The sequence below is a fragment of the Numida meleagris genome, chromosome 3, assembly GCF_002078875.1.
Source record: "Numida meleagris isolate 19003 breed g44 Domestic line chromosome 3, NumMel1.0, whole genome shotgun sequence".
In the NCBI taxonomy this organism is placed as follows: Eukaryota; Metazoa; Chordata; class Aves; order Galliformes; family Numididae; genus Numida; species Numida meleagris.
This window is the reverse complement of record NC_034411.1, coordinates 66614873-66640529: the sequence shown is the minus strand read 5'-3', so window position 1 is coordinate 66640529 and position 25657 is coordinate 66614873. Positions and strand designations below refer to the sequence as shown.

The following is a 25657-nucleotide window of genomic DNA, read 5'->3' as shown; positions in this document are numbered from 1 at the left end:
AGCCTCCGTAGCTTCACGAGAGGGCAGAGCCGGAGCGGAGTTGTGATTAAACGCGTCTCTTTTTCACTGTGACAGCGAAGGACCTCTGACCTAGGGCTGCACACTGAAGCCCTCGCCGCTTCTTCCCCCACACGCACGCCGCTCCAAGCCCGGCGGCACCACGCGGGTCCGACCCGCTGCCCTCCCGCTCCCCGTTAGCTCCCTCCACCACGGCGTGCCCGCTCTCCCCGCCCCGCCTCCCGCCGAGCCGCTCCCGCCCCCCGGCAGCGGCTGCCCCCGCCCCTTCAGGAGCCGTCTGCGGGCCGGTGGCTCGCGCCCTGCCCCCGGCGGCGGGCCGCCATTTACGTCAGACCCGCGCTGCCCGGCCCGCCCCGTCTTCCACCCGCTCCCACCAAAGCCGCCGCCGAAGCCGCAGCGAGCGGGAGCGCGGGGATCGGCGGCGGCCGGGACGGCGGGAAACTTCGGGCGGTGCGGCAGCACGCGGGCAGAGCCGCGCAGCGCCGCGGGCGGCGGCGTTCAGCACCGCGGACAGAGCGCTTCGGCACCACGGACAGAGGGGTTCGGTACCACGGACAGGGCGGCGGCCCCGCCCGGCATGCCCGCCCCGCGCCCCGCCGCGCCGCCGCTCGCAGCCTCTGCCCCGCACGGGCGGCCCCGGCGGCGATGGAGCCAGCGGCGGACCTGAACGAGAGCGCGGCTGGGGTCCCCTGGCTGCCCGCCCGCGCCGGCAACGCCTCGCTGGAGCTGGCGTCGCGGCCCCCCGCGCCCACCGCCATCAACCCCTGGGACGTGATGCTCTGCGTCTCCGGCACCGCCATTGCCTGCGAGAACGCCATCGTGGTGGCCATCATCTGCTACTCGCCCACCCTGCGCACCCCCATGTTTGTGCTCATCGGGAGCCTGGCCACCGCCGACCTGCTGGCCGGGCTCGGCCTCATCCTCAACTTTGTTTTCCAGTACGTGATCCGCTCCGAGACAGTCAGCCTCCTCACCGTGGGCTTCCTTGTTGCCTCCTTCGCCGCCTCCGTGAGTAGCTTGCTGGCCATCACGGTTGATCGTTACCTCTCCCTCTACAACGCCCTCACCTACTACTCAGAGAGGACGGTGCTGTGCATCCACACTATGCTGGTGTGCACATGGGGGGTCTCCCTCTGCCTGGGGCTGCTGCCGGTCCTGGGCTGGAACTGCCTCCACGACCGCGCTGCCTGCAGCGTGGTCAGACCCTTGACCAAGAGCAACGTGACTCTGCTGTCAGCCTCTTTCTTTCTCATTTTTATCATCATGCTCCATCTCTACATTGAAATCTGTAAAATTGTTTGCAGACATGCCCATCAGATAGCTCTCCAGCAACATTTTCTGACTGCGTCGCACTATGTTGCTACCAAAAAGGGAGTGTCTACTCTTGCTATAATTCTCGGGACATTCGGGGCAAGCTGGCTACCTTTTGCCATCTACTGTGTGGTTGGGGATCCCGACTACCCTTCTGTGTACACTTATGCCACGCTTCTACCTGCTACCTACAACTCCATGATCAACCCTATCATTTACGCCTACAGAAACCAAGAAATTCAGAGGTCCATGTGGGTTCTCTTCTGTGGCTGCTTTCAGTCTAAAGTGTCCTTTCGCTCCCGGTCCCCTAGCGATGTCTGAGTGACTTTTCTTTTTGTAGTGCTGCACCAAGTGACAGTCTACTTAGTGAATTATTACAGTGCCTGTTATAAACTTCAAACTCTGTTGTGAAGTCATTTAAAACATGCTTAAATATTAGCACTTTATACATGTTTGTATCTTTGAAAGTGTTCAGGGTATAAACTTTTCAGTTCTGTGAAAAAAAAATGTGGTTGTACATAAATTTGCACATCACATTTGTAAAGTGAAGATGTTCTGATACTGCTTACTTATAGCACCTTATTTGTAGCTGCTGATCTGCCAAAACAGTGTTGCCTTTCTGAAGGGCAGAGAGAAAGAAAGTTGGTTTTTGTCTTATATTTGTACCTGTGTATGTGTTGAGGGGAGGGGATGTATGTGTGAACGTGTGCAACAATACCTTGCTTCATAATATTGATAAATTATAACATTTTGTACACAAATAAAAACATTTAAGATGTAAAAAAAAAAATTGTGTGTTCATATGATTTTAGAAATAAGTGAGATGGAAAATTTTCCAGGTAAGCAAAGTTCTTCTGTTTACTTTTGAAAGCTTACTGTGTAATTCCACTTAAAGAGATCATCATTTGCTATGGAGATGAAATACTGCACCAAGAAAGGAACCTTTCTGCTTGCTTGTTTGTTTGCTCACTTCTTCTCTCTGGCAAGGAGAGAGCAAAGAAGAGAACAAACTCCTTTTTATTCTCTAGTGAAAAAGTAGCAAAAGGCCCAGGCAAGTAAGATGCTAATTACAATTATTCTCCAGGCATCCCATAGGTTTCATTTCCAATTTATAAGCTAGACCTTTATGCTGATGCTATACTTAAACTATGTTATAAGTTACTAATCTGTGGGGGGCAATCAAACTTGAAGCTGTGCACTTCTTATAGTCTAACATTGCAGTGTAAAAAAAAAAAAAAGAAAAAAAAAAGGAGAAAAAAGAAAAAAGTCTCATTTCCTAAAAGCCTGTGTAATGCCATAATAAATTGACTTTCCTTATCGTCTGCAGTTCTGTGGGTAATATGAATTGTTCCTCCCCCTCCTTTTTTTGACTGTGTGCTGCAGAAAAATCATTTAAGTGCATCTTTGCTGTCTCCCTGTCTCAGAGCAGTACACAGTTTTCAGATAATCCCATAGCTAGCGGCTTCAAAGAGCCCATCAGAGGTCAATACTGTTCAGAGTTTGGAAAACATTTCTTCACTCGGGTTCAAATTCACAGGCAACAGATTTGTTTAAAGCAACAAGATGTGCAGACTATTTCAAAAACAATATTATTTCTTATTTCTTTCTAGTTATATTACATTTCCCATTATGGCTATGTGATATCTTGTCACTCTCATTTCAATTTGTATTTAAGATTAATCTAATGTGCATAGTGCTATATAAAGAGTTTGGACCAGTGTGTTTCCCAGCTTATGAGTGGCAACACATCAAGCACCTCCCTGCTGGAGCAGCCAGCAAAGCAGAAAGGCTGTGAATGACTAATACTCTACTTCTGTGAAAACAGGTATTATGAGAAAACAGTATAGTTTAACAGATAATACAAAGATATTTCATTTTAAGTGTGAGCTGATTGGAAAACTATATCCCAGACTCAGGTTTCTCCATTATTTTTATCAGTACAAATAATCACGAATATGACATTGTAATCGATGAATACGTTTAGGCACATTCAGGCATCAGGAGAGACGTGGATCTGTTGGAGGAGAGAAATGGATCTGCCAGAAAGTGTCCAGAGGAGGGCCACAAAAATGTTCCAAGGGATAGAACACCTCCCCTACAAGGACAGGCTGGGAGAGCTGGGGCTGTTCAGTGTCTAAAGGGGAACTATACAAAAGAAGAGCACAGAATTTAGCTGGATCTGTTGTAGCAGGACAAGGGAAATGGTTTCAAACTGAAGAAGGGAGATTTAGATTGGATATAAGAAAAGTATTTTGTGAGAAGTGTAATGAATCACTGGAACAGGCTACCCAGAGAGGTGGTGGATGCCCCATCCCTGAAGACAGTCAAGGTCAGGCTGGATGGGGCTCTGAGCACTCTGATCTACCTTTAGGTGTTTCTGTTCATTGCAGTGGAGTTGGGCTAGGTGGCCTTTAAAGGTCCCTTTCAATTCAAATGATTCTGCAATTCTACAGTTCTGTGATAGTTCATCAGGGCACCCTTGTGGTGATATTACAGATGTGATATAAAACAGACATTGTGACAGGTCCAAATGCTGATCAGATTAAGAACTATAAAGCTGTTAGTGAGAAAGGATATTTTCCCCCTCTTTTCAGCTGTCAAAAACAACAAAACCCCAGAATTTTTCATCTCACACATCTGAACTACTGAATGAAACAAAGCAAGGACTGCCTCTAGCCCTGCAGCCAAGTGTCACAAAACACATCTGAATACTTATCCCACTGCAAAATCAGGGTAACTGTGACTAAACTGTGGACTGGAAGCATCTACTGGCATGTGCAGTGCACTACATTGGCAACTTGACTAAAAAGTGATGGCGGAGAACAGATGAGACTTTATCCTAGCCCTGCTCTAGCAACTTGTGTAGAGTTGGCCAAAGATGCTCTACTGTCAGTGTTAACTGCTGAGAGGTAGAACCAGCAAGTGCCTTGGACTAGAGAAGTCTGATAAAAATTTCTGGTGAAGCTGGAAAACTTACCATCTCCTAGGCTGTAGTTTCATAAGTCTGTCACAAAAGATAAAAGTACTGAAGGAAACTTCTCACATCTACTTCTGAGCACTAAAGTTAAGGAGATAAAATCTGCTGGAGAACAGCACCAGTGCCCACCTCCCTCCACTGACTTTATCAGGAACTTACTTTTACCACAAATTCATTAAGCAGCTACAACTCATGTAAAAATTACTTATACAAATCTTAGATTAATAGAACCCTACTTCGGCAATAAACAACTTAATCCAAGACTTGAAAACTTAAATGATTTTCCACTGTTTCACTCAACATACACTGGCTTTGATTTGATTTTAAATACATGACCATGCTTCTGTTTTAGCACTTCTCCCAGTGATTTGTTCTACCATCTACAAAATAAAGTTGAATCACTCTGTTAAAAACACAAGAATTTCAAGGTATTTTCCTGAGAATTCTTCCCCTCTGCTAGGAAGAAAATTTGTGTTCTGCAAGGTTATCCATTCATTTTATTCAGACAATACAAGTGTTCTTCTTTTCTACATATTGTCTTCTGAAAGCTTTTGCTGTCTCATAACTCCTAAGAAAGGCTACTGCAAAAGGGGAGAGGGTATTTTGATGGGTTCTGGTTATTCCTGAGAGTGGTATTGACATCAACCTTGTTGCAGTAAAAACAGCCTTTCATTTCCAAAGATAGTTCTGATCTGCAGGGGTAACTCAGCAGAATAAGAGAAAGCATACTACATGATCTCTGTTTCCCCATATAACATCTCACTTTAGAAAAAGAGGAGCTGCAGCCCCTGGTAGTATTCACGATTCCTGATATGGCAAGCCAAGGAGTTTTGTGAAGCATGACACCTGTATTTTCATTACCGAGTTTTTTTATTGAAAAAAGACAAATGAAACAACAGAAATGTATTTGAGAAAATGGTATTACATTTGCAACATCTGCATCCACGAACTCTCATGTTGTCAGACCAATGACACTCTAATTTGCTCATGAAATGATTTTTGGAAGACAAAAATGAGAATTCCTGGAATCCTCATTGCCAGTCCACTGCAAAATACATCCCCTTAATCCTCACACAGACCTAATGTGGAATCGCCGTCCTTCTGCTGTCACTGCCTGTAATGCTGCTGAGGACAATCACGTACTGTGTGTCTGATCTTGTATTTCCACAAGTCAATGGGCAATTTTGTCTGCATAAGGGCTGTACAATTGCAACAGTAATTGCTGTTACCACCAGTGAGGACAGATCTTTCCTTGTACTTGTGGGCCCATGTGCTTACTGTTTTTCATGTTCTCAACTCAATGGCATTATCTTTCACAGGGGAGAAAATGTATGCTATCCTATGCTGTACAAGGATCAGGCTCAACGTTTGGTAAAGATATATGATGTGCAGTCTTAGCTGGAAAAGGAAATGAGATTTCCAACTTTGATACCCTTAAAAACTCTTTCATTGTTTTATTCTGAGGTAGATAACATCAACATTGGTCTAAAAGTTACAAGTCTGCCCTAACTAAAACTGCGTTTCTATCTATTGCAGATGAGCTAAGATAATCATAGAATAATGATAGTATCATAATGACAGCATCTCACTGAAAACCATACAATTTTGAGACAGGAAGTCCTCAGCCTCAGCTCCAATTTTCATTAAAAACCAATAGTTCATTACTAAACTTGAAAATAATATGCGACTTGCAGTGTCCCTAAAGGCCAGATTCTGGCAATTTTACATGCATGAAGTGCCTCTCTGTGCTCAGCACCATAATTTTGGTGGGAGAAATTGCAGAGAGCAGCACAGCTTTGGTGAGCAGGAGCTGGTCCAGAGCTGGTCTGAAAGCAGTACACAGCACTTGGTTTCCTGTAGGGTTTTTGCTGCAATCAGTGGTATAACACCACTGCAAATGGAATGAGAACGACTCTGCAGGCTGCTGTGTATGAATCACTGTATATTAAAAAAACAGCAGGATTCAAAATCACAGGTCAAACAAACCCCCTTTTTTTAGCTAGCCAAACAAAATGACAAAACACTTTTAAACCTGAAAACTGAGTATGTGCATATATTTATGAATTGAATGAACCACAGGTACTAAATAACACACAGTGAGGTAATAGAAGTTCTTGTCTCTATTCTGCTGCAGTAATTTTTAAAGGATAATTTTTTTTTTTAATGAACCACAAATAATTTCTGATAGTGCAGCTGCTTCTAAGCTCTTCAGCCATCTTTCTTGACCTTCATTTTAGAAGAGGAAAAGACAAGGAGAAAAACCACCACATTTTCTCCTTCCTGCTGCTTCACGGCAGAGACATGCACACCAGAGGGAAAGCAGCAACTGAGCAGCTGTGTTTAGCTCCACAGGGATGCTGAGCACATCTGGAGCTCACCACTGGGTGTAAATTTCTTCGTCGTGGTGCTGATGCTGTGGGGAACACCGGGCTGTGATGTATCTCTGCATTGGAGGTTCCTCATTGGGGTGACATGAGTAGGCATTTCCCTGGTGCTGTGGTTTAACCTGGCAGGTGGCTCAGCCCCACACAGTCATTTCACTCGCTCTTTCCCTTCCCAGTGGGATGGGGGAGAAAACTGGAAAAAAAAACCAAAAAAAAACACAGTAGAACTTCTGTGTTGATATAACACTATTTACTAAGATTGAAGAAAACAATTCAGTTCCACCTGAAACTAAGACATCTTGGAGCTGCTAGGGCAAGGACAGCTGGAAGCATGGGAGTCAGCTCTTGGGTTCCTGTAAGCTGCTCCCTAGTGCCACACGAAGCTCCCCTGGGTAGCAAACCAGTTCACATTCCAGTGCCCTCTTCATGCTTAACCTCCTTCCTCTGAACATACATGGAAAACACTTCCCAGGGGCAGTTGCATTTACTGAGGGCAGTAACCCCGCATCAGAATTACCAAGCAGCTACCAATAATGCCTGCGGGGATGTAAGCACTGAGCCAGCAGTGAGACTTGATGTGTCTGCCTGCCCATGTCAAAGGCTGCAAAAACATAGAAAGAGGAGGGAGCCGAAGGCATGGTGTGGTCCATGTGTGATGGGTCCACACCAAAGGCTGCTGGTGAAGGTATTTTTTTCCTGCAGATTACCATCTCTTTTATTCTTTCTACTTTGATGGTGCCATAATACAAGTGGGAGAGAAAGAGAAATAGAGAAGAAGAACATGCTTGTGTCTGCATTAGGTGGAGAGAGCAGTGGCTCATGGTATCCCATTCAACAACACGGACGCATCCGCTGGATGTGGTGCACCCTTCCAGCAATATGCTGGTGCTGCACAAGGGAAACCAAAAGTATTTCTTCATTGCAGAATCATGCTGTGGTTATCTTAGACACCTTGTGTGGACAGCTGCAACTGTAGACAGATTCCTTGAGCTGCCCTGCTTACCGTAGAGCCTTGTGAAGGAATAATACATAGTCAAGATCTACCTTTCACTCTGCTTCTGAGTGCAATTAATTTATTATTCACAAGGCCAGGCTTGGCAATCACCTGTAGGACATCTCCAACAGCATGATGTGCCTCTTCTACTCCCCCTGCCTCTCTGTGCCCCATGGCACAGAGTGTGGGGCAGAACGCAGCTGTCACCTACCACAATCTGTGGTCCTTTCATATCTCCTTCAGGAATAGATGTTTCCCTTTTGGTTTTGAACAAAGGAAACACAGGCTCTGTGTTTTTATGATGCATATTTGGGCCCCAGGCCTGAATATTCCACATTCAATCATGGTGCATCAAACTTATAGAAAAGATCCACACCATTAAAATAAAGAAACAACAACTCTAATGTCCCAATACTACACAAACCAAGAGATGCTGATGGTGTCTTGGTTACATCCTATTCAAATTTTTCAGTTTTTCCATGTCTTTCCACTTGCTTTCTCCCATCCACACCAACAGATTGCTCCCATACTGCTTGATATGACCCGAGCTATGGTTCTCATCTACATTTCCAGAAAGCTGCATTTTGTAATGGATATTTATGTTACTGGAGTGTTTCCCAGAGGTGATTTTCCCTGCAGAAGTGTGATCCAATACGGGCTTCCTTTTGATCTCACTCACAGCTGTGCAAGTCTTCATAATCTGGCTGATGATCATGTCAGGAAAATACCTAGGAAAACATCTGCCAATATTTGCATGCACTTTGCTTCACAGCTTTTGCCCGTTGCTAGTGCACATAAGTATTAGATGTGTTGAGTGGAAATGGCAAATTCGAGTGTTACGGGAACATTTTCTGAATTGAGCTTTATCTCTTGATAGAGATATCTCTTGATAGTTAAGTTGTATCCCTGTATTTCTTCATAAACATGTAAATAGGAGTTATGGTTATGTAATCAAGAAAAAGGAGCAGTGCTGTGTGAGTTGAGATCCTGATTCTGAACGCACCTGCATGTTTACCTTTACTCAGAAGGGGAAGAGGGTTATTCATTTCCCTTGTTTATTATGTAAAATCTGTAGGATGGCAGCCTCAAGGGACAGATTTTTAAAGATGAATCCATGCATAAAAGCGAGAATTAGGTACTTAGGATCAGAATTAGAATAAGAATTTAAGCATCTATATTCCTAAATGTGGTCTCCTCAGAAATCTTGCTTACTGGCCACAAGTACCAAGGCAATGGCTCACTTCATGCTTCTATCCTCAGAGTACCTAGAGCCAGGCACCAGCCTGCAGGCTGCCCCTCCTGTGGGGGTGAGGGCTGCTGGTAGCAGCCTGGGCCCAATCAGGAGGTAAAGCAGATCCGCAGGAAGAAAGGTAAAATCATAACTGAGGGAATATTTTCCTGTTCTTTTCCTGCCGCTCACTCTCTACCCCCATGCTGTTTTAATACAAAGTTTGCTCCTGGGAAGGAGTGTATCCACGTGTCCTGCTTGTTGCTTGGTTGCTTCAGTTTGCTGGTGAGTTGAAAGACTGAGGTTCTTCAGGGCAAGTCTGGAAAAAGCTCTTGAAAGTTAGCTTGAAACTTCTGTCATTATTGAGGTATGGCATATTTTGTATTGATCCATACTCTCATTCTCACTGACAAGGTAATGGCATGCAGATTAATAATTCCGTTTAAAACTGAGGCAGAAGGAGAGGCTCTGGAAGCATTCTCCAAAATGAACATTGTTTGAATAAAGGTTGAATCTTCTATAAAATGTAATTAGAACTATGACACGCTTTGAATGACTGATTTTTTCTAATCATCACCTTCAGTGACACGTTATCCTTTGCGTCACAGTGAGATGTGATTTTATACCTGCCGGCAGATATAATTTGTCACTTCTAGTTGGTGTTGCTTTTTATAGAAAGAAGTGCATCTAGGTAATATTAAGGTGTTGTCAAAAGAAGTTTCTTCTGTTGGAAATTGAAGACAAGTGTAACAGTAAATCCATAGACCTTTCTCCTTTTCAATAGCAATCTCTGAATTTTGACACTGCGTTAATTCTTCTTAATCTGCAGGAAGTTAGATTTTCCTTAAGTATTTAGGATTTCTCCAAACAGTGGAGTATTTTGCCTTAAATGTACTTGCGCAGTGGCAAATAAGAAAAATGGGAGAAAAATAACTTAAGGTTTCAACCTTTCTGTACACTCAGTGTTCTATAAATGGCCCACAGAAAATAATAAAGTTGATTGAATTACACTGCCAAATAAACACATCAGAAAGACTTTTGCAGGGAGAATTTGGGGATTAAATGTGATCGGTGTGCCAAGCATGAGCCCAAGACTCTGAGCAGCCTCTCAGCTTGACGTGGCTCCTTTCCCCCTGTGTCCTGAGCTGCTCCTTAGAGTCAAAGGCAGTCCTGTGGGAGATAGGTATGTGCAGAGCAACCCATTGCATGAGGCCTCACTCATGATGCTTAAATAGAGCATCATAAGAGTAATTGGATGCTGCCTATTTGTGAACTGGAACAGCTAATTGCATTATTTTCATCTGAAATGGAACTGGAAAAATTAGCCAACTTGGCTGCGGTTGCCACACTGCCAAGCAGCATCAGTTCTGCAGGCTCCCTCGACCAGGAGATGTGTTTGTAGGAAATAAAGACCCAGCATCTCTGCAAAGCATAGCCACCACCTCACCTTATTTAGGTGAACGCCCAGCTGCTCACTTGTGCACCGAGACCCACTTTCACACCAGCAGCTATTGTGCCACCTGGAAAGTCTGAATTTTTCTTCTTTCATAAGGCATTTTTAGAATTTAGGAAATGCTCTGGCTCTCCCTTCATAGTCATTACAACTGAGACCTTTTACCTAACTGTAGGATGCCTATCGTATTGGTAAAAGCTTCCTAATAATGCACTTCCATCCTGCTGCTCTTGGTCTGAAATGACCACTTGCTGCTTTACCAGAGTGGCTGGGAGCATGCTGAGCATGTCTGATATCTGGTGGTGTCAACAAAGCTCATTCATCATGCAGGAAGCAGAGGTTTCCTTGTGCCAAACCAGACCCTTACCCTCCTTCTTTCAATGTGGTTTCACTTGTGAGGAGCTGTGAGGACGTCACCTCACAGGGGATTGGTCCCTGTAACACTTCTGTTCCGCTTCTGCCTTTGCTGCACCTGGGAAAACCATAAGTAAGAGGGTTGTGTGAGTTCATCTGGTAGAGATGCAAAAAAAAATGATAGGGTCTGTCATAACTGTAGCTTTCTTTGCCTCCTGCTGCTCCTTAGAGGAGTCTGTAAGCTACTGGTGGCTTTTGTTGTCTGTCCAGAAAGTCCCTAGAGCCAAAAAGACATTGTGGCAAGGATCTTTTGTGGGAATCTCAGGATGTTATGTCTCTAAGCTCTTGGGTTTTGGACTTTGGGCATAAACACAGTTCGGTACCTCAAGTAGATACAGACTTACCCTGCCAGTGCTTACCTTTTCGCCACAAAGTACTTCCCCATGCTGGATATTAGATCACTTGTCCATGAAGGTGAACTACCCTCAGTCTCCCTTAGTGGTCTGCAATTTTCTGTTCTTCTTAATCAGAAACAGAGGCTGAGATATCCATGCTTGCCTCCATGAATGTCTTGCCCACAGGCAAAAGAAATATATTTTTAAATGGTCCAAGCCAGATTTTACATCATCCTGCCTCCACTTCTTTCTCAAATACCCTATGACACTCAGACATTCTGTCATGGCATCAATTCTGTTTCCATATAGAAGAAAAGTTGCTGCTCTCGCTTCCTGAGATTACTCCCAGGTGGCCTTGCCTTGATATCTATAACCCTCCTTAAAGCCATCATGACAATTTCTCGGATGTTCCAGCACTTCAGGCATCAACAGGCAACAGGGACATGGTCAACCTGCTCCGTCAAGCTGTGTGTCTTGAGAGTGACTGCACACCTCATTCATCACATAAATCTTGTCCTTCCTTCCACAAGCTCCTTTGTGCTGTAACCCTGTGGTTGCTGCCTCTGACTTCCAAAAATGTTGCTTTGTAGAGGCATCACCACCAGTCTTCCACAGCGAGTCAACACAGTCTCCTGGGAGCAACACGGGGAGCTTGAGGGGAGCAATAGGCTGAGCAAACCCTTGAGGTCTCTCCCAGTGCTGCTTTTCGGGGTCACTGTTGCAGTCATTAACATACTTTACTGTTGTATAATTATATAATATCTAAGCAGGTACTTAGATATTACAGATGTGACAATTCTTTGCCTTCTGTAGTAACTTTGTGATTAGTTTGCTGTGTGTCAAGTGCTGATTCTTTTCCAGCTCATACAGCATCTACACTCCAGAACAAAGTCCATAGGTGCAGAATTGCCTGTGAATAAATACAGTGAGGGCTTTTTTCCCCAAAGCATTTCCTACAGAGTGTCAGCATCCTCCTAATCAAACACTGAACTCTGAGTTTGTGTGTGTATACACAAGTATCTTTTCAAATCAAGTTTCCTTTTGTTGGCCTACCTTGCATGCACTAGGGCGCAGCACTACCAATCATCCCTCGCAGCAGGAGGGGCTCTGCCACATTTCCTATTAACGATTGCACCCAGATGAACTCCAGGCTGTCGCAGAGAAACTGAAGTCGCCTGAGGACAGCTGTGTCTGCAGCACTGCTGCTCAGCCTTGAGGGCTTGCTGGGAGACACTGTGCAAAAGGAGTACGGAATGAACAGCCTTTCTCCTTTAGCTAAAGCCAGGTTTGGAAACTGGTGGTAAACAGGAAGAATTTCATAGAATCAAAGAATCATAGAATCAGAGTCATAGAATCATAGAACCATAGAACAGCTTGGTTGGGAAGGGACCTCAAAGCCCACCCAGCTCCAACCCCTGCCGTGGGCAGGACTGCCACCCCTCAGCTCAGGCTGCCGAGGGCCCCATCCAACCTGGCCTTGAGCACCTCCAGGGATGGGGGCATCCACAGCTTCTCTGGGCAGTCTGTGCCAGAGCCTCACCACCCTCTGAGTAAAGAATTTCCTCACAACATCTAACCTAAATCTCCCTACATTTCCATGGAGGTGCTCTTTATTCCAAGTTATCTATGACCAGTGGGAGGGTGACTGCTGCTGGGCTGAACACTTTGCACCCACAACTGTGTAAGTGGTCACTTGCTGGGCAGGGACTGATATTGGCAATACTATAAGGAGGTAGAAGGCAATCATAAGGGGGTGGAGCGGCTCAGCTCTGGTCACTGTACGTGCTCTATTCCAACCAGCATCACATTGTAGAGGCTGCAAATTGAATCAGGAATGATGTGTATAAACAAATGGGGTCAAATTCTAGTCCCTATTATTAGGACACTCCCATTAAATTTAATCAATGGTAATTGTAATGTAATGGTGTCTGGCAGCAGAATTAAGGCGGGTGTGCATGTGTGTATGTGCACAAGTCAGCATCTGTAACCTCAGAGGACAGGGTTTGTGGCTCTAAGAGAGGTCAGGGTATGAGGGATTTTAAGAGACCATCTGGGTCCCTTTTTTGCTCAGGTCATTCAGGAAATCTATGGGACCCAACAGATAACAATGCCACCCCTCTGAGAAACTTCAGAAATGCTTTGCTATGAAAAAACTGGAGTAAAAGAGAGAAGGTCGATCCCCTAAACTGGCAAACAACTCAACTAGCTTCTACAGGTGGTACATACAGAGCCAATAAGGTAATCAATATGTAATAATGCAGCAGGTAACAAGCTGATGAGTGAGAAGCTGAGCATGTTCACATGGGATGGATCACATCAGGCAAAATCAATAGCTGCTTTTGTCAAAGCTATAAGCTTGCCGAAGACAAGTTGGCATTTATCTAAATTATAGCAACTTTGGACAAAGAGTCTTGCGGAAAATCTGCAGGGAGGCAATCTGTTCAGATGCTCATGCTACTGAGTTCAAATTAGACAAACAAAACTCAAACATTCAGTTCTCTGGAGCCTCTGAAGTGTACTGTACAGGATGCATTTTAATAAGTACCATGGACCACCCCACGCAGAAACCGTATTCATTCACTATCCTTAATAACTGCAGAGTGCAAGGCTGCATATGGTCTCAGAGCAATTTCACTGAGATGAGTGTCACTTGGATTTGCTTCTCCAAGTACATGTGAGCTCCATCCCATGGACAAAATGTGCAAAGCAACACAAGAACTGAAGGGAGGAAGGAAAGGTGGAAAGATGGAAGGTTCCTTCGGCGGCAGGAACGTGTGAGGGTGCTTATGGAGGTGCCTGTTCCTGGGGCAGACAGGCAGAGCATGGCAGTGAGGGCCCACACAGAGGCTGTGGGTACACAGAAATGTTTCTGCCTGGTGTGGCTTTTCCTTGAGAAGGGGAGGGAGATTCTCACAGCATTTTCTTTCTGTACTGCTAAGAATATTCTTGTTAGGAAGGTATCTGGCACAGTAATGTGCAACAATAAAAATCTACTCCATGGACAACTGACAAAGAAAAAACCCAGCAATTTAACCAATATAACCATTCTGATTTATTGAAGCCTGTAAAAGGAGCACCTGTGCTTAAACAACCTGAGGAAATCACAGGCACAGATGCCTCAATATCCGGTTGCTGATGAAGGTTCTACTGTTTACCAGAAGCAATTTACGAGGTGGGCATCGGGTACTAAATTTAATGGGAACCAGAGATGCCCCCAGGCCTTGGCATGGGGCCGCACAGACACTGCCAGTGAGGAGGGGACACTGCTGCGGTGCCCAGCACGGAGCACACACCCTGCCCCAGCTCTGGCCCCATCCTGCCCTTTCTCGGCCTGCAGGCAACAGGGTGGGCAGGAGCCTGTCAAGCGGTACCACGAGGGACTTTGTGAAATGAGGGATTTGTTTGGACACCTGCTCTGTTGGTGTCCAAACCCCTGTGAAGAGCAACGCTCCTGTGAGCCCACAGACCACCGGCTCCTCCAGGCTGAGGCTCAGTGAGGTCTCAGCATGGCTCCTGCCATCTGCCTGCTGCTTCCTGGGGGGGAAGCAACCAGGGAGGTCCTGCTCCTCTCCTGCCCCACTTGCACCTCAGAAGACAGACTCAGAAGCAACAAACAGAGTCCAGGGCTTCCCTGCTGTGTTTTGTGTATTCTCCCAGAGGACACTCAGGGGTTCAGTCCAAGCAGGTCCTTCACACAACTGAAATATTGGAGTTACTGAAGCTGTATAAAAGTGGTACCAACCTGCGAGGAACTACACCTGTAACACCCTGCATTTCTCATGCAGCTTTCCCGCAGGTAGGAGCCCCTGCAGAACCACCACCTCCACGCAGAGGAGCAGCCTGGTGTGCGCAGCCACTTCATTCCCCCGCAGCTGCCTGTGCCACCTCTGCCCCGGCAGGCCTACCCCCACCTCTGCAAGCCCTCAGCGTGCGCCGAGCTCTGCCCGCGCATCAGCAGCGCGGCTGTTCGCAAACCTCCCAGCATTCACGGTTTTCTTCAGACGATGTTTTTGGAAATACTGGGAAACACCACAAGAAAGAGATGCGCCGCCCAGCGCGGCCTCGGCCCCGCCGCCTGCGGGGCGCTGCTGCCCCCTCCCGGCCCGGCCCGAAGCGCGCTGCCGCCGTGCTGCGGGGTGCAGCCCCGAGCGAGAGGCCACAGCCACACCGGAGGGTGCCGGGGGGTGCTGCAGAAAGTATACAGATGAGCGAAGATGTTTCGGGAAGGCTTGAGTGCGCTCTCTGTCAAAGATAGTTTACAGTTTGTGCTCCATCTTTTGAAGAGGACCCGCATGAACCGAAGTGCAAGGCGCTGCACGCTGGTGGGGGCAATCCCAGATACAAGTACAGATTGGGAACTCACTGAGAGTAGCCCTGAGGACAAGGACTTGGGGGTCCTGATGTGCAAAAAGTTGGACATGAGCTGGCAGTGTGCACTTGCAGCCCAGAAAGCCAACTGCATCCTGGGCTGCATCACTAGAGGGGTGGCCAGCAGGGAGAGGGAGGGGATTGTCCCTTCCTGCTCTGCCTTTGTAAGGCTACAACCAAAGTTCTGCATCCAGGCCTGGGGCTCCCAGAACGAGAAAGACACAGAGCTGCTGGAGTGGGTCCAGAGAAGGACTGCGAAGATGGTCGAAGGGATGGAGCACCTCTCCTATGAAGAAAGGTTGAGGGAGTTGGGCTTAACTTGCAGAGTGTCTTCCCTCCCAGTAGACTTGTGAGCTCTTTTGAGGTTTTTTGTACCAGCAGCCCTTATATCTTACACCAACTTCATTAGCTGGGTTTATGTGGTCACTAAACTGCTTGATACAGTATTATGCTCACAGCAGGAAATCATTTGCCATTCTGGTGAAAATGAGTGTTTCCTACCTCTGTCAGCACAGAGAATTGCCTTATCAGGGAAATAATAACCAGCTGAAGTGGTTTTTTGATTCATGGTAATTACCGATAATATGCAGATTACTTTACGGCTTTAATTTTTTGGTCTCCCACTGTTTGCTTGCTAAGCCTCGGGAAAAACAACAACAAAACCAATAATTTAAAACAACAAGGTGAGCATGCAGCATCCTGTTGGAAAACAAATGACAGGAGCAATTCATGGGCTGCATCCTGGGAAGTTTGGCCATGCACAGCCAGGACATCAGATGGCTGCTTGTGAGCACCCAGGGCAGCCTCAGCTGCAGCCCTTACCTGTGCTCACTGGTACTACTGGGGCTGCAGTGGTGGCTGGCCCCAGTAAAACACCAACGAGGACAAGGAAGGATAGGAAGAACCCTTTCAGTTTTACCTACCAATCATGTTTTAAAACATCAGAGTAATAGAACAGTTTTTGTTGGAAGGACCTTAAAGCCCATCAAGTTCCAACACCCTGGAAGCGTAATGGGAGATTCAGCCCAATAGCCAACATTAAGCTATATGAGCATGCAAACATGCTGCTCTTGTTGAGGGCAGGGGACTGGGCAGCTGCTGAGTTATTTCAGGCTGGTTGGGAGGGGCAGAGCCGAGGAGTAGCAACGTAGCTCTGAGTGAGGCTCAGCGGAAGCAACATGGGAAGCCCAAAGGAACCATGTGTTGGTATTGTCAATTTGTGATGAAGGAAATGGCTCTCAAAGGAGTGAAAGTCGCTAACACAAAACAAAACAAAAAACAGTGAACAGAGATAAATTTTGAGGGTTTTTTTTTTTTTTCCCAAGTGATATTTCCATTGGGTTTCAGCAATAACAGTCTATCTACTGAGCACATGCAAGTGATGTGGAAAAAGGACTGTGTTGTCCCTCTGCTTCACCTCCCAGTGTAATGAGGGCATGTACCATGGTGAAAGTACCCCCGATGATAATGCATTAAAGCAGCATGCGAAGACTCTTGTGTAAAGACATGGCAAGGGGCTGGAGGAGTTGATGGACAGAGGTGGCACAGCCAGGTCTGAGCACTGGGCCAGGCTGCTGGGCAGCCCCCCAGTGGCTCCTCTTGCCTTGCTGAGGAAGCCCTTGTGCTTTCCATGAGTCCTTGCACCACGGCAGTACCCTGTGCTTGCCCAGCTGGCAAACTAAGATGGTCCCAATACAGCAGGGAACACCCGTTGCAACACAGCTGGGGCCACAGGTACCTGGTGGCATGCCTGCATCCCACAGCACGTGCCGAAGTTCAGCCCTGTGACAGTGTCAGCAACCCTGAGCTCTGTCTGGGCATTGCACCCCTCTGCCACATTCACAAAGGGCTGGTTTTGCCAGCTACAGTACTAAGAGTTTAAACCTGCCCCTTGCTTATCTGGTTCCAATGTAACAGGAGATTACATAATCCCTTAATGGTACTCCATATTTAAAGGCTGCTGTTCACTACGTAATGTTAAAAAAGAACCACAATTATGTCTCCTTGCCATTTTGGTTTCTTCAGCACTTGTTCTCTTCCATTCATCTATTCATTTTCAGTCTGTCCATGATGACCATTCCACTATTACTTTACCTTTTGATAAAACCCTAAATGATCACTTTTGCAACTCCCCAGTCTTCTGTTCCAGGTCTGTCCCCCGATATCTTACACTGCTTCTTCCTGTGCTTTTATTTTGTTCTTTTTTTCCCCCATATTTTTTTTCAAGGGAGATCATTTTTAACAATTACAGCTTACACTCAAGAAAGGTGTTAAGTTTAAGAAAGGTTTCTCTTCACTTGCATTGAACAGCACTACTGAAACATTATTTCCTCTGCAGACTTTGAGCCTTCGATTTTAACTAACTGTTGTAAGGAACAGAACCTATAAACAGTTCAATATGGGAGACTTGATTTTGCAGCTTCCAAGACAAAGTGATCAATAATCTATTACGCAGCTAATCACTGGCACAAGCAGTCCCCAAGCAGCATTCCAGCAAATGAGAAGGGCAGACAGAACCTCCCGTAAGAGGGCCACAAATCCTGGGGACTGCGGAGGCCTCACTTCGAGTACATCTGTACATGCAAATATTCAAATCCAACAATCACCTCTCAGTCCTCGTGAATCATGCTATCGCTGTCTGGAGACCAGTTGCTATGGCAGAAAGCTGTAGCGATGGCAGAAGGCCAAGAATCCTGTCTTTGAAATCCTGCCTGAATTTAACTCCTGACTTTTCTCCGACAAGGTTCATTACTTTGTGCGACTCTGTCAGATGAAATGAGAGCTTTGTCTGCCCTGGGAACCAGTTGGGAAGTGGTACTATTAATCACCAGGACAGTGAAGCAGGTCAATAGCAACCATTTATCAATCAGGACTTTTTTTTTAATATATTCAAGCCAAGTATGTGGTAACTGCCATTATGTTTTTTTCTTTTCCCCGCACTAGCCCCTCTGCTTGCTTGAGGCTATGCAACACACCCAGCTCACAGAGATCAGATGCAGTACAGAGATCAGCACACCTACAGGGCAGATGTGACGGCGCACTGAGACCATCAGCTTTGAGCAGTTCCATTCAAGGCACCAAGATGCTGCTCCGTTCAAGTGACAGCGCAGGCTGCATCTACAATATCCAAAAAGAAAACTGCAAACGTAACAAAGGCATTACTGTTGCAGTGGAAAAATTCTTCGATTACACAAAGCACAAAATTACAGCAGAACCTCTGATGGCGACAGTGAAGCTGGAAGAGCTGCTGTATTCCTACTTGTCTGCACTTCTGGAGGTTTGCTTAGTCCCAGTAGCAGGCTAACAGCCACATGCCTCTGCAAATCACCCTGCATCCTACAGAATCATAGAATGGTTTGGGTTGGAAGGGACCTTTAAGATCATCTAGTTCCAACCCCCCCTGCTATAGGCAGGGACACCTCCCTCTAGACCAGGTTGCTCAAAGTCCCATCCAACCTGGCCTTGAATGCTTCCAGGGAGGGGGCATCCACAACCTCACTGGGCAACCTGTTCCAGTGTCTCACCATCCTCACAGTAAAGAATTTCTTCCCGATATCTAGTCTAAATCCACCCTCCTCACATCTCATATCCCACCTTCAGAAACCTTGTTTCAACTTTCAACATTGTTTTCTCGCTATTAGGTAATTCCATTTTCCAGGAGTAAGCAAGGTAGAGTGCTCTTGCAGCCTCTCACAATTCCATTATCAAGAGTTTTGACTCTGCGCTCACAATCAAAGAAGTTATTCCAGAGAATGGAAACACAAAAGCCTTGTAACTATTCAACATATACAGCTCGTAGTACTTAACAAATCATTTTGCAGTATCACCTATATTCTTTGCAGTCTTTCACTGATCGTGATTTCTACTGCTGTACCTCCACTTCAAGATACAACAATGGTAAAGCTTTAAAAAAAAAAACAAAACACTAAAACCATATAGACCACAAGCTCTCACTTAGTTGGTTCTTTTTTTAAACTAATGGATCGCATTAAGTTTTCATCTTCTTGTATCATTTGATGATAAGAGTACGTACATTTTTTTGTTTAACGCAGGTCCTTCAATCAAGTGTAGAATACTTACTGCACCTTTGAAGACCACAGATTGAATTGTGATACCCAGGCATTCCTTGGTTATAGCAGTGAAAAGCAGGTCTCACTGAAGAAGCAACAACCAGGAACATTTAAAATGAACCATTTATTAAATCAAACTGTTATTTTAACAGTTACATAAGTTACACAGCATGTTTAAGTCAGAAGATTTCACAAGGAAAAAAAATTAAACTTGTATTATGCAGGCAAAAATAGTACCACACAATATGTACCTGGGAGGGAAGAAGGGAAAGGGAATCTCTAAACATTCAAATAAGGCCATAATTATTTAAAAACAACAATAAAACAATAATAAAACCCCAAAAGATCAATTTTCCTTTCAGTGTGTTCAGTGCTGCTAACTATATGTACTTTTATTGTACAGATGTAACTGAGGCAGTGATATCTCAATAGCTAGGTTTAATGTTTTTAAAACATTACAGAAGTGGAATAAGGCTCATTAGTACATACAGCTGCCCTCGGAATGTCAATCTCAGTTGCCTTCATTAACTTAAAATTCACAAAGTGCACAGTTAAGATATGCCAAAAAATTGAAACTGCTACTCTACCAACAGCTGCCCATGCTTAATACTTAGTGGTCTATTGGAACAAAGTATGTTCTTCCAAAAAAAGAGATGTGTAAGAAAAGCCACTGTAAAACATTTAGTTTCAAAGATGCACTAGGAATTTTTTGTAAACTGAAAAGTAGAAAAACATGGATTAATCATGTAAAGAAAAGAATACAAAAAACACTAGAAATGACCATCAAACTTTCAAAGAACAAGCACCACAATGGACATTAGCATTCGATTTTGTAGCGTACAGCAACGTATTAATTTTACTCTAACCAATCCACTTCATCAAATTCTGAATCATCTTCTGAATCACTGTACTCCACAGCAATGCGACGAGAAAGTATGGTAGCAACATCATTCTCAATGCGCTCGTGTTTAGCTTCTTGTTCGCGTTGCTCTTCAACTTTACGCAGCTGAATACCTGAAGAACATCAAATCACAAAAGCATTACAGTCCTGCTTTAACATTATACGAAGCATTTAGCTCATGAATCACAGAACACTTAGCCAGCAAAAGTGAAGGCTAAGGACACCATCCTCCTCAGAAGGATGTTCTCTGACAGCTTTTAGAGGGGGGAATGTCAGAATTACTGCTGCAGATGGGACCACCCGTCCTACTACAACATCCAGCTTTTAACTTCCCATTAGAAATACATCCATATTTTTTAGCACTGTGCTAAGTGATTAAGCCATTTTACTATTCACATTTCCAAACACTTTTTATACTCTCTCTTCATAGCTTCAATTAAAAGTAAAAGCATTTGAGTATCCTAGCATGATACAATTTCCTGTAACTCAGTTTTGATCGTGCAGCAGCCTGTTTTAGGATAAAATATTACTTAAGCGTCAAACACAAAGCAGAAATAACATGTACTGGTAACATAAGAAAGCTAAATGCTGGTAACAAAGTTAGAAACAAGATAGAGATTATGTATTTGGGGATTTATATTCATGACACCATGGACTGACCTAAATCCTGTACTTAATACTCCCCCCCTCCATTGTCAGGTGATAGCACATGTACTTGGGTGGAATTTAAGCTATGGTAACTTAAGCCTCTGTTTCTTATGCAAGAATTGGTCAAAAGCTTTTTCAAGGATCAGCTAAACTGTATCAGCAGGTTCTCCTTAGTTTTTTGCTGAAGTCCTCAACTACTGTTGTATTCAAAAACTGCTGGTACTCAACAAATGACACTCCTCTATTCAAATGTTATCAATTCATGCTCCTACAGATGCTTTAAAAATTACCACAAATGAGTGTTACTATCTACAGATATTACAGTACAATACAGATTCTGTACTGTGTTGTAGATGCACAGGAAAAGCAGAAGAACGTGGTAAAAGGAATATTTGAGAAAGATCTACTACTGAAAGATACCACACAGTCCAACAGCAGCACTCAAGAGTGTAAAAGGGATATGTCAGTTTGTAGATACAACTCCTTCCCTGGATGAGCAGGAAACATTGCCCTGAGTCTGTACCATTCACTTGCACTTTGTCAGCCAGGGATGTGCAACTGCTCTGTTCAACAACACTGTGTTGAGACGTGTTCAGACTACAATCTGAACACCCTTAGGTCTTTAGCAGCAATTTCTGAATGTCATTTAGATGTTGCTGTAACGCACTTATGATAATATGATCAAAATGTTCATTGAACTACTCTGCTTCTACCTAGAAGCCTGTGAAAATAAATGTTTTTGTCTTCTACACAATCTGCAGGCTATCAGAAATAGGTAAGCAGAAATGACGAGATAATCTCCAAAGATCATCTATAAAGACATGTGCACTTTTTCCAATCTAACTTTAAAAAAGAACCAGTTTTGCCATCCAAACTAAAGATCTGACAACTGCAATTACAAACCGAAAAAAAAAATAAAATCTACTTGGCAGTCTCTGCATTGAGAGAACAGAAAACAGAAACAGAGCTAAGATGCATTTCTCTAAACTAACTTCTTACACATTAAATATTCCATCTTTCAAAGCCAATGAGGATTTAGTAAGTTTCTGAGACCATTCTTTTTGTTCCATACCTTTTCGTATTGCTTCCAGCAGCACACTTCTAGCATCACTGATTACAGGAAGAGTTGAAGGGTGGCGTTTGGGTTCAGGAGCAGGAATCACTTGGGATGGTGGAGATGGAGGCATGAGAGGAGGATGAGGGCCAGGGACAATGGTTGTGGGAGGAGGGTGAAGAACAGGAGTGGGGTGAGAAAGGGCTGCAACTGTGACAGGAGAAGAGGGCCGAATGCCAGGAGGTGGCAAGGGAGGGGGTGGGGGTGGTGGAGGAAGTCCCTGTACTTCACCTTGAGGAGGAACTGGGTGGACTGGTACCGCTTCACACACTTGTGCAGCTCTAGTGACAGGCGGGGAGGGCTGTGCCAGGGGAGGAGCAATTGGAGGTGGAGCTGGATGTAGGACCCCAGGAGCTATCTGGAGAGGAGCTGGTGGAGGTGGCACAGCTGGGGCCTGCAGAGCAGCAGCGGGAGGTGGAGGGGGAGGTGGGACTGGGGGAGGTGGAGTGGAAGTCATCGCAGCTCGTAGTGATGAAGTGGACAAAGCAGAGGGAAGAGGTGGTGGTGGTGGGGGAGGAGGAGTGGGGCTCACGAACACTGGTGGTCTGCCTGTTGCTGGTGATTGAGGACGGTTTTCTACCAAACCAGTAGTAGAACTGAAATAACAGGACAAAGTTATTAGAGCTGCAGAGCGGAAAAAAAATAGTAACAGATTAATTTCTACAACTTAAGAATATTGAGCACTGGCCATTAAAGAGTGTTATGTACAATGATGATTTCAAGGTATTCAAACTTATGTTAAGTAATTCTCAGTATGAAATATGCATCAGTCTTCCAGCAGACCTTCGCTCACACCCAACTATTAATGAAGTTTATACAAATCTGCATCTTTATCAGATGTTTCCTATGGTGAGTATTATTCTCTCCTCTCAACTCTGAGTAAATCAAAGTTATTTATCTGAAGTTATTTACCTGAAGGGAACTAGTGGTTGATTAACTGCTTTAACCCGCAGAACTTAAACAAAACCAATCGACCAAAACCCAAACCCCCCAAAACACTAAAAGCAAAGAGTAAAAGTGAAATACACATTTAATGTTTGATGACAGAGTGAGTGAGGCTTATATTAAAGGCCATCAGTTTTATCTACAGAGATGTATATTTATATGCTAGCTATTCATTATAGTGCAATGAATATATGAATCAAATACAAATAGGAACAGTAAAATTACTTTCCTGAAAGATCACTAGAGGATTTCTTTCTGCTGCTACGGTAAAATTAATTTTAAAAGTGTTGCATTTCTGCATATATTCTCCTGGGCAGTAAAAAGACATAATTCTTGAGAGATTAACATCTCACAGATGAAAAAACTTAACTGCCCTTTATTCCAAGCTGTATGTACCTGACTCTAAACTAAGACTTTGGATATAAAAATACCAGAGGTGTGAAAATATTTTAAGTATGTATCCCGTTCTGGAAAGGCAGAGAAATGAAAATTAAGATAATAAAGGGGAAAAAAGTCACTTTAATTTAGCAAATGGAATGAATTTGTAGTTTTGTTAGCTAACCTCTTTACCACAGTATACTCTTCCTTCCATGTATGACGAAACACAGCTCAGCAGTACAAATGTCAGATTTCCAAATTTTCAAAATTCCAAAGCTAAATACTGAGATTCCAGCATCATTCAAATAAATGTTTTCCAAACAATTATCCTCAGAAAGTTACACAGTTAAAATATGGATGGCTAGGTAAGGTCTGTTTCCAAAATCACACACTATGAGCCTTACGTTTTAACTCTTCTCTCCAACTCCTATGTGGCCCTTTGGCTGTGGAAACGTCAGGTCTACGGACTGACTCTGGATGTGTGTACTGCCTGGGCCGCATGGAAGTAACACTAGTAACTGTTAGTGGGGTAGTAGAAAACAAATTCCCCAACAGGACTTCATGTGACTTGACCACCCTTTACCTACCTAACACAAGGAGGCACAGGTTTCACATCTCCTGCACCATGCATTGGAGGTGGTGGTGGTGGTTCATGTGGTCGGACCAACACTCGCTCTTCAGCTCTGTTCAGAAGTTCTGACATCTGGCTATAGGGTAATGCAGTAAGAGAATACGATCCATCCATATGGTCCATGTATGCTTGAGATCTGTAGGAAAACAGTGAAAAATCATCCTTTACTAAGTCTAAGTATTATTGTCATTCGCTACTGTTTTATATTTCAGTTTCATTTCTGTATTCCAAGACGTTCCCTTCACTAATGTTGCATATTATATGCTTAATGATTTTTAAATAATATATCCCACTTTCCATGCCACTGCTTCTAGCAGCTCAAAGGCTTAGTGCTTCTGACAGGTATATCAGACAATTTCTACATTATATGTCTGATCTTAGTGCTCAACAATCATGTTACTTTGATTTAGGTAAGCATATCAATACAATCAGGAATACACATATGACAGTATGTTAAGCAACAGGCACTGTATTTGTAATAGTTTCAGCTCCTCAAACTCGACATATGAGCAAACACATTCTTTTATAACATTCTTTCATAACATCCATCAAGTGGTAGAGTTTACAACTGAATAATTTAGCTGAACTTATCAGAGGATCATCATTCCAGTATTTCAATCCATATTCCGGTGTTCTCCAGCATGGAGAACATACTACTTTAGATCTAATACTTTGTAGCTATGTAACAGATGCAAATAAGGTAACCTAAAGAAGATCTATTATTGAGCAGTAGCTGCAAATACAGCTAAATAGAAATAAACACAGCTTAAAATAATTCAACTTACAAGTTTAGACACCCTTTAAGGACCCATTCAGCTAGAAAATTTTAATCAACCACTCAACTAAAAATATTAATAACTGTCAAAATGTCTCTATGAAATATAGATGAATTCCAACTTGGGAAATTCTGTGATTCTACGAAATGCGTTTGCATTTGAACACTGTCCAACACTTACAGCAGTACTTCACCTTTACACGTACTGCTACCAGTGTAATATCCAAGCCTATTAAATAATTGGAGGGCAAAATTCTGTTATTCAAAAGCACTCCGTTCTTCTGTATCTGAACAACATCTTCCGCACACGCAGTGCTCTCAAGCACTACTGCATTATTCATAATTTCACTACTGTTACTGAGATAATCAAGGTCTTAGCAAGGGTCCTGGATATAAAAGGAGTCCTGCAACAAGTGTGTCTAATATGGAATCCAGTACAACAAAAGAAAAGGACAGCAGGAAAGCAGATGTTTCTGCTAACTACTTAACAGAGTGGTTTACAGAGATAAGGTACTATAAAGTTGTCCCCAAAGAAACACTCTTTGCCATAGCTTAAGGAGTACCCTACTGACTGTACTGAGATAAGTTTTCCTTTATGAATTCAAAGAGGTAACTTTTCTACAAGTAGGTTTTTCCATTTCTCAGATACAAAACACTGTCTCCAACAGATGCTGTAGTTATCCATTGCTAATATTAAGTTTATTTGAAAGCCC

General features: G+C 44.1%; 2 protein-coding genes across 4 annotated transcripts in view; one reads left to right on the top strand and one right to left on the bottom strand.

Moving 5' to 3' along the window:
• Positions 664 to 2043, top strand: GPR6 (G protein-coupled receptor 6). Its single transcript, XM_021392584.1, has one exon. The coding sequence runs from the start codon at positions 664 to 666 to the stop codon at positions 1648 to 1650; it is 987 nt and encodes a 328-aa protein (XP_021248259.1). The 3' UTR covers positions 1651 to 2043.
• Positions 19658 to 25657, bottom strand: part of WASF1 (WAS protein family member 1) — a 79600-nt gene continuing 73600 nt past the window's right edge. For all 3 annotated transcript variants that reach the window (XM_021392162.1, XM_021392164.1, XM_021392163.1), the window contains exons 7-9: positions 24126 to 24305; positions 22174 to 22811; positions 19658 to 20566 (exon numbers count right to left, since the gene is read on the bottom strand). In XM_021392162.1, the coding sequence (XP_021247837.1) occupies positions 20409 to 20566; positions 22174 to 22811; positions 24126 to 24305 (976 nt within the window). In that variant the 3' untranslated portion in view covers positions 19658 to 20408. The remainder of the gene's footprint in view (positions 20567 to 22173; positions 22812 to 24125; positions 24306 to 25657) is intronic.